The 9,596-nt window shown below is 38.5% G+C and overlaps 1 protein-coding gene across 1 annotated transcript in view; it reads left to right on the top strand.

Annotated features, from left to right (window-relative positions):
* Positions 1-605: 605 nt before the first annotated feature.
* Positions 606-9,596, top strand: part of LOC127426020 (multiple epidermal growth factor-like domains protein 6) — a 147,403-nt gene continuing 138,412 nt past the window's right edge. The window contains exons 1-2 of the mRNA XM_051672449.1: positions 606-691; positions 3,748-3,882. Coding sequence (XP_051528409.1) covers positions 606-691; positions 3,748-3,882 — 221 coding nt within the window. The remainder of the gene's footprint in view (positions 692-3,747; positions 3,883-9,596) is intronic.

The raw sequence follows: 9,596 nt of genomic DNA, 5'->3' as shown, positions 1-9,596 counted from the left end.
TCTCTCTCTCTCTCTCTCTCTCTCTGTCTCTCTCTCTCTCTCTCTCTCTCTGTCTCTCTCTCTCTCTCTGTCTCTCTCTCTCTCTCTCTGTCTCTCTCTCTCTCTGTCTCTCTCTCTCTCTCTGTCTCTCTGCTCTCTCTCTCTGTCTCTCTCTCTCTCTCTCTGTCTCTCTGTCTCTCTCTCTCTCTGTGTCTGTGTCTGTCTCTCTCTCTCTGTCTCTGTCTCTGTCTCTCTGTCTCTCTGTCTCTCTCTCTCTCTGTGTCTGTGTCTGTCTCTCTCTCTCTGTCTCTGTCTCTCTCTGTCTCTCTGTCTCTCTGTCTCTCTCTCTCTCTGTGTCTGTGTCTGTCTCTCTCTCTCTGTCTCTGTCTCTGTCTCTCTCTCTCTGTCTCTCTCTCTCTCTCTCTCTCTCTCTCTCTCTCTCTCTCTCTCTCTATCTCTCTGAGGTGGATTTGAGCGTCTTTTTTCTCCTGTCTCCACACAGTGCGCGGAGTCCCCACTGCTCTCCAAACACCTTATTATGGACTAATATGGACTAGTTTTTCGGTATTTAAGGATCTTATTCTGATGCAGGATTCAGTTTGAACCATTCAGAACATTATTTGAGGATGGATATGAGCATTTATTCATTAATCATTCTAATTCATGGAATTAATGCAGCATCCCGTCATGGAAAAGACCTCAAGCCGCACATGTGAGTAATGCAGGTTCATTACGCATATCGCAGATTAGTGTGATTATTTAACGTTTAACATCAGAATTAATACACTAATTCATTTAATAGAAGTATACTCCTCTAGCTTGTTTTAAATAATATCAGATATTTAATTATTATTTAGTTGTGTCGCAACCAAGTGACCTGCCAACACAGACAACATCTTCGGGCATCATAAATAGTTTACATCCACTTTTTCGCGCTGTTTTGTTATCGACAAAGTGAAAATGCGTTAAAAAAAAAATGTGTGCGCAATGACGTCATGCTTAACACTTTGTCGCATAAGTTTTGGATTATCGCAAAAAGAAATCTGCCCTTAAGCCGTTTCCATACAGAAATTTGTGTTTATCGCTAAATGTGTACCTTTGGCCTCTCAGATGTCCCTAATTCCCCCCCACCCACTGAAATTAGCCAGCTTACAGTCATTTTAATATCACAAATAAATGCAATCAAAAGGGAGCAGTTATATACTGTAATATTGGTCCTGATGTTGTGTCTATCGCAGGTTGACTTTCAGTCTTAGTATAACAACCATCCATCGATGTGTATATGCCGTGTATATGGATATATTTTACATATATGATACATTCCTGATATTCAATAGGCTATTTTGAACAATCATCTAATCTAAGCCATGGCCATCATAACGGCATTATGTCCCGCATATTCGTCCAGCAACTTTTAACGACTAACTGAACTTGATTGTCATCATAATGCAATTTACATTTTTCTGAAGAAGCTCAGCAAATGCGATCCAAGGTAAAGAAGGTTATATTTAAAATATTTAAAAGTTTTAAAATGTTCAAAAGTGAGTTTTCTGAAAGTGAACTCAGCTTTGGACAAATATAGTTTCTTGATAAAAGTGCAGAACATTCTGAGAATGTCATTCAGCCTACTTTTTTATTTTTATTTTATTTTTTTTATTTTTTTCAGGGTAAGGCTAATTTAAGTTTGTGTAAAGAAAAGGCAATTATATAGGCCTAACAATATTATTTTTTCGTTTGGTAATTATTTTCTTTTTTTCTTTAATGCTTTATTCATTTGGTAATTTATTTAATTTAATACAGGGAATTTTGCCGGCATTTTTTCAAAAGTAAACTAAACAATAATTTCATAGAATTGGGCTGTTAGTGTTCCAGAAAAGCACACTGAAGCTTTTCTCCTAGTATTGTGTATTTATTTTTCATTTAAAACATCTTTGCACACAGAAATGATGTTTTTTGTATCGTGGGCTGATTCCAAGACTGCCGTATATTATTTTGAATGGTGTGGAAAAGCAACTTTAATAAATAAACAGATGTCTACTGCGATTAAATTAAGCACACACAGTGGCCATTAATTTGTGCTCCTTGCACTTGTTGATGACAGGTGCATGATACGAGATATTTGTGTTGTAGTGTCATGACGCAGATGTGTTTGCAGCATCGGATCTGTGCAGGTATGCCGTTAAGACCAATCCATAACAGTTTGAGTAATGCTTCATCTACAATAAACTGGATTTTAAGGATGTATTCCTTGTCCTTATGATTAACACAGGCTAACGATTGGGGTAAATTCTGTCATGTGACACTATATTTGCATTAATGCCAATTTTCAATCAGTTTTTCGTGACATTTGAAGTATTGACAGAGTTTATGCACTAGAGTTTAATGGAAAAATATTATGTGGACACTTGTGAAATTTTAGTGATAATTTGTGTTTCCATCAGCTATATCGGTAAACTTTTTGATGCGCTACACCTTTTGTCATAAAAAACAAAACAAAAAACCTTGAATGGAAACATGGGCACTATATAGAGCTTTTCTTAGAGCTAACTTTACTTTTCTGAGCCATTTAAATTATTATTTTGTTTTTTAACCAAGTTTCCCTCAAGTTCACACAGGTGTCCTAGCAGGTAAACTGATTTAGTTTGTCACATTATCTTTGGATATGTGTAGCCTACTATCATGTGCCCAGATACTTTGTCTGTATTTTGTACAATGTGAGCTGTAAGACTCTCATAAGATTGAAAACTCATTTAACTTTTCTGTAACATCATTTGGTGCTAATAATCCCTGACATGAATATAATCCCATATATGTGCTTCCTTGTGATATAACTGTGTCTGAACTGAACTGATGCCTGGGGTGTCAAATTTGAGGCTATTGAAAATTTTTACAGAGTGATGTATTGGTCTGGGATGTTCAGCCGTGTAAATCATGTTGTCATCTATAAACAGTGTGCAAGGTGATTAAAATGATTTATTGGAATTGACATAAAATTTGACAGGGATTGTACCAGTAAAAATCTAAAATACACAGTCCCTGTCTCTGTTCTTCAAAGTTATTCCACTTGTTAATTACACACGGACTCTATTCTGATATGATCAATCCCAACATCTAGCGGTCTGGGGATAAAGTGACACTTCACCTGTCATGCGGGTATTGCGAGTCATCTTTCCTACTTCCCATATTCGTATAACTCTGCGAGTAAGATAATAAATTGCACTTATAAAACATATATACAGTATATTCTTGTTGCACTCTAATCTGTCTTGGATACTACTATTCTGATGCTAGTGAAACTTTGTAATGCAGCACTTTTAATACTGCTGTCATCTTAAAATGAATCGCTCATGTTGTATTGTTCTTCTTTTGTAAGTTGCTTTGGATAAAAGCGTCTGCCAAATGAATAAATATAATGTAACTCAAATCAAAGTTTCATGTCGATTTAATTAGTTATTAGGCAAGTAGTCATGTAATAAGTGGAATAATGAGCAGTCAGATGGTAATTTTCTCAATATCATCAAAAATATAACTCTGATGCAAACTGAGGTGAAATTCAACTGTATCTGGAGACTCCACTGTATGTTTGGGCCGGAGTAGACTAGTGGTTAACTATCTGGGCTAGTAAACCAGAATGTTGCAAAGGTTGATCCATAAACTTTGCACAAGATGTTTAACCTCAGTTTGCTCCATTGGAGCTGAACCTGTAATATTTGTATAGTAAGTCACAGTAAAAGCATATTTTAATCAGTGTACCCATTTTTCCGGCAGGCCAAACGTGTGTACTAAGCAGGAGGTAAAATTGGTGGCCCAGATGCAGCCGTGTGTCCAAGCCTTCAGACGGATGGTTAAAGTTTGGAAGCAGGGATGCCAGGGACAGTCTTGGTGTATGGGCTACGAGAGGAGGTAAGTCTGATTTATTGATTTCATTAATTAACACAGCAAACACTGACTGTGCTTTAACATCTTTCTGTGAAAATTAACTTGATCTGATCAGCAAAACATTTGACAACTTTCTGACTCTTCAAAAGATCCATACATTTTCTAAACTCTTTGAGCAAACTGACTTACTTTTGGCCTTTTACACTTAAAATGGTTAACCCAGGGTCATTTTTATTAGGGATGTCCTGATACGATACTGGTTTTGGATTCAGGTCTGATGCTGTGCTCACATACTTGTACTCATAAAAATGCGCTGATACAAAAAATTGATACCGTCTGACGTATGAATGTCATTGCGTAAACATTTAGTGCACAAATTAAAATCGCGATATGTCCTAGTGTGATTATTTAACTGCAATGAAATAAATATATAGTCTGCATGTGCTGCACGCTTCAAAGTGAATATGTGAAGTCAGGTTCTCTGAAAACACGCATCATCAGCATCACACGCTCTCTTGTGTGTAGTTAGGGTTGCCTCATTTGAAGTTGTAAAATACGGGACACTCTCTAGGGTTGTTGACCCCTTCCAGATTTTTAGCACATTTTATCACGTTGAATTTTCAGATGGTCCTTTACACACCATAGGTAAAATTTCCAAGGAATATCAAAGTTAAATTAATCCCTGCTGGGATGGTCCCTCTTGAATGATGCCATGATGCCATCTGACCAGCTTAAAAAGGGGCATCATTTAATCTTTAAATACGGGACACACCCATATTTTACAGGATGGGTGGCAACCCTATGTGTAGTAGAGGACTTGAAGTGCGCCACACATACAGACTACATATTCATTTATTTAATGAAATTGCAGTATTTTATTGTGCTGTGGGGATCTGTATACTCACATGTAAGTACCTCATATGATAAAAATAATGCAATGTTACATTGAAAATAATTTGTTTCTGTTTCTGTTTGATTAAAGTTTTAATAATTTAATTTATTTAGACACACTTTTTCAACACTGTTGAATAAGGAATTCAGAAAAAATAAAATGGAAAAAACAGAATTTGTGAAAACATAAAGAATTAAACGTATTTGTCTAAAATGTATTTCATAGGGCCCTACATGTTAACATGCAGAGATGCTTCTATTCTTGTAAAATAACCTGTATCGACTGTCAATCAATTAAAACATTTAATCGAGTCAATTAAATAAGATGCTGATTAAATAATTGAATTAATGCAATTAATTTGCTGAGAAAGTCCCCCATATAAAAATAGTTCAATACAATTAATATATATATATATATATATATATATATATATATATATATATATATATACAACTTTGCAAATTTATTAAAAAGAAAAACTGAAATATCACATTGACATAAGTATTCAGACCTTTTGCTATGACACTTGAAAGTTTGCTCAGTTGCATCCAATTTCTCTGGATCATCTTTGAGATGTTTCTACACTTTGATTTGAGTACACCTGTTGCAAATTCAATTGATTGGACATGATTTGGGAAGGCACACACCTGTCTATATAAGGTCTCACAGCTGAAAATGCATATCAGAGCAAAAACCAAGACATGAGGTCAAAGGAACTGCTTGCAGAGCTCAGAGACAGGATTGTGTCAATCTTGATTGCTCAAGATTGATTGCTCAAGATTTGTGGCCAAAACGAGCAATCGGGGGAGAAGGGCCTTGGTAAGAGACATGACCAAGAAACCGATGGTCACTCTGATTGAGATCCAGAGATCATGTGTGGAGATGGGATAAACTTGCAGAAGGACAACCATCGCTGCAACACTCCACTGATCTGGGCTTTATGGCAGAGTGGCCAGACGAAAGCCTCTCTTCAGTGCAAGACACATGAAAGCCTGATTGGAATTTGCAAAAAAGCACCTAAGGACTCTCAGACAAAATGAAGATTGAACTGTTTGGCCTCAGTTGCAAGAGTCATGTCTGGATGAAACAAGGCACAACTCATCACCTGCACAATACCATCCCTACGGTGAAGCATGGTGGTGGTAGCATCATGCTGTGGGGGTGTTTTTCAGCGGCAGGGACTGGAGGACTGGTCAAGGTTGAAGGAAATGTGAACACAGCAAAATACAGAGATATCCTTAATGAAAACCTGGTCCAGAGCGCTTAGTACCTCAGACTGGGTAAAAGGTTCACCTTCCAACAGGACATTGACCCTAAACACACAGTCAAGACAACACAAGAGTGGCTTAGGGACAACTCTGTGAATGTCCTTGAGTGGCCCAGCCAGAGCACAAACTTGAACCCAATCGATCATCTCTGGAGAGACCTGAAAATGGCTGTCCCCATCCAACACCAACAGTCCCCATCCAACCTGACAGAGCTTAAGAGGATCTGCAGAGAAGAATAGCAGAAAATACCCAAATCCAGGTGTGCAAAGCTTGTCACATCATACTCAAAAAGACTTGAGGCTGTAATCGCTGCTAAAGGATATATATATATATATATATATATATATATACACTATATTGCCAAAAGTATTCGCTCATCTGCCTTTAGACGCATATGAACTTAAGTGACATCCCATTCTTAATCCACAGGGTTTAATATAACGTCGGCCCACCCTTTGCAGCTATAACAGCTTCAACTCTTCTGGGAAGGCTTTCCACAAGGTTTAGGAGTGTGTTTATGGGAATTTTTGACCATTCTTCCAGAAGCGCATTTGTGAGGTCAGACACTGTTGTTGGACGAGAAGGCCTGGCTCGCAGTCTTCGCTCTAATTCATCCCAAAGGTGCTCTATCGGGTTGAGGTCAGGACTCTGTGCAGGCCAGTCAAGTTCTTCCACACCAAACTCGCTCATCCATGTCTTTATGGACCTTGCTTTGTGCACTGGTGCGCAGTCATGTTGGAACAGGAAGGGGCCATCCCCAAACTGTTCCCACAAAGTTGGGAGCATGGAATTGTCCAAAATCTCTTGGTATGCTGAAGCATTCAGAGTTCCTTTCACTGGAACTAAGGGGCCAAGCCCAGCTCCTGAAAAACAACCCCACACCATAATCCCCCCTCCACCAAACTTCACAGTTGGCACAATGCATTCAGACAAGTACCGTTCTCCTGGCAACCGCCAAACCCAGACTCGTCCATCAGATTGCCAGATGGAGAAGCGTGATTCGTCACTCCAGAGAACGCGTCTCCACTGCTCTAGAGTCCAGTGGTGGCGTGCTTTACACCACTGCATCCAATGCTTTGCATTGCACTTGGTGATGTATGGCTTGGATGCAGCTGCTCGGCCATGGAAACCCATTCCATGAAGCTCTCTACGCACTGTTCTTGAGCTAATCTGAAGGCCACATGAACTTTGGAGGTCTGTAGCGATTGACTCTGCAGAAAGTTGGCGACCTCTGCGCATTATGCGCCTCAGCATCCGCTGACCCCGCTCTGTCATTTTAGGTGGCCTACCACTTCGTGGCTGAGTTGCTGTCATTCCCAATCGCTTCCACTTTGTTATAATACCACTGACAGTTGACTGTGGAATATTTAGTAGCGAGGAAATTTCACGACTGGACTTGTTGCACTGGTGGCATCCTATCACAGTACCACGCTGGAATTCACTGAGCTCCTGAGAGCGGCCCATTCTTTCACAAATGTTTGTAGAAGCAGTCTGCATGCCTAGGTGCTTCATTTTATACACCTGTGGCCATGGAAGTGATTGGAACACCTGAATTCAATTATTTGGATGGGTGAGCGAATACTTTTGGCAATATAGTGTATATATATACAGTTGTGTTCAAAAGTTTGCATACCCTTGGAGAATTGGTCATATATGTACCATTTTTAAAGAAAACATGAGTGAGCAGGCAAAACACATTTCTTTTATTTCTTATGGGATTCATATTCAACTGTAGGTTATAACAGAATGGCACAATCATAAAACAAAACATGGCAACAAAGAAAAAAATGAAATGACCCCTGTTCAAACGTCTGCATACCCTTAGTTCTTAATACTGTGTATTGCCCCCTTTAGCATCAATAACAGCGTGCAGTCTTTTGTAATAGTTGTCTATGAGGCCCCAAATTCTTGCAGGTGGTATAGCTGCCCATTCGTCTTGGCAAAATGCCTCCAGGTCATGCAAAGTCTTTAGTCATCTTGCATGAACCACACGTTTGAAATCTCCCCAGAGTGGCTCGATAATATTAAGATCAAGAGACTGTGATGGCCACTCCAGAACCTTCAACTTTTTCTGCTGTAACCACTGGAGGGTCAACTTGGCCTTGTGCTTAGGGTCATTGTCATACTGGAAAGTCCAAGAGCATCCCATGCGCAGCTTTCGTGCAGAAGAATGCAAATTGTCTGCCAATATTTTCTGATAACATGCTGCATTCAACTTGCCATCAATTTTCACAAGATTCCCCGTGCCTTTAGAGCTCACACACCCCCAAAACATCAGTGAGCCACCACCATGCTTCACAGTGGGGATGGTATTCTTTTCACTATAGGCCTTGTTGACCCCTCTCCAAACATAGCGCTTATGGTTGTGACCATAAAGCCATGTAAACCATGTATTTCTCCTATAGGTTTTTCTTTGTATCCTGAACAATGCTTCTGGCAGTTGTGGCTGAAATTTTTCTTGGTCTATCTGACCTTGGCTTGGTATCAAGAGATCCCCGAATTTTCCACTTCTTAATAAGTGATTGAACAGTACTGACTGGCATTTTCAAGGCTTTGGATATCTTTTTATATCCTTTTCCATCTTTATAAAGTTCCATTACCTTGTTACGCAGGTCTTTTGACAGTTCTTTTCTGCTCCCCATGGCTCAGTATCTAGCCTGCTCAGTGCATCCACGTGAGAGCTAACAAACTCATTGACTATTTATACACAGACACTAATTGCAATTTAAAAAGCCACGGGTGTGGGAAATTAACCTTTAATTGCCATTTAAACCTGTGTGTGTCACCTTGTGTGTCTGTAACAAGGCCAAACATTCAAGGGTATGTAAACTTTTGATCAGGGCCATTTGGGTGATTTCTGTTATCATTATGATTTAAAAAGGAGCCAAACAACTATGTGATAATAAATGGCTCCATATGATCACTATCCTTAAATAAAAGACAGTTTTTTTGCGTGATCAGTCAATGCCAAAATGTCATAATTTCTGCCAGGGTATGCAAACTTTTAAGTACAACTGTATATATATATATATATATATATATATATATATATACACATATATATATATATATATATATATATATATACAGTTGCAATCGAAATTATTCAAACCCCCCCCCCCCCGACAGTAAGGATTTACAAAGGTAAGCTTTTCTGATGACCCAGAATTTTTAAACTTTACATCTATATCAGTTGAGTGACACATTCAAAGTCATAGTGTGAATATATAACCTAATATTTGTAAATAGCAGGATTTTAAAAAAATACAGCCATGTCATAATTATTCAACCCCTATTGCATGTAGCTGTTTCTTAAATATTAAAGGCTACACAAGTAATTGTTTTAAAACAAAATTAAGTCATCAATCTGCAATGGCACTTATTTAAATTTTCAAATGTAAGTTTAGCGTTGTAAGCAAAAAATGTATTTCTATGCAAAAAATGCAATTAAAAATATGCTGTCTCAAAAGCTAATAGAGGAGATTATTTCATTACACAAGAAAGGTCATGGCTAAAAGTACATTTCCAAGGCACTTCAGTTTCCAATAGACAAAGTTGGCAGCACCATTCATACATTT

Source organism: Myxocyprinus asiaticus, chromosome 35 (genome assembly GCF_019703515.2).
Source record: "Myxocyprinus asiaticus isolate MX2 ecotype Aquarium Trade chromosome 35, UBuf_Myxa_2, whole genome shotgun sequence".
Taxonomy (NCBI): domain Eukaryota; kingdom Metazoa; phylum Chordata; class Actinopteri; order Cypriniformes; family Catostomidae; genus Myxocyprinus; species Myxocyprinus asiaticus.
This window is presented reverse-complemented; position numbering and strand designations above follow the sequence as displayed.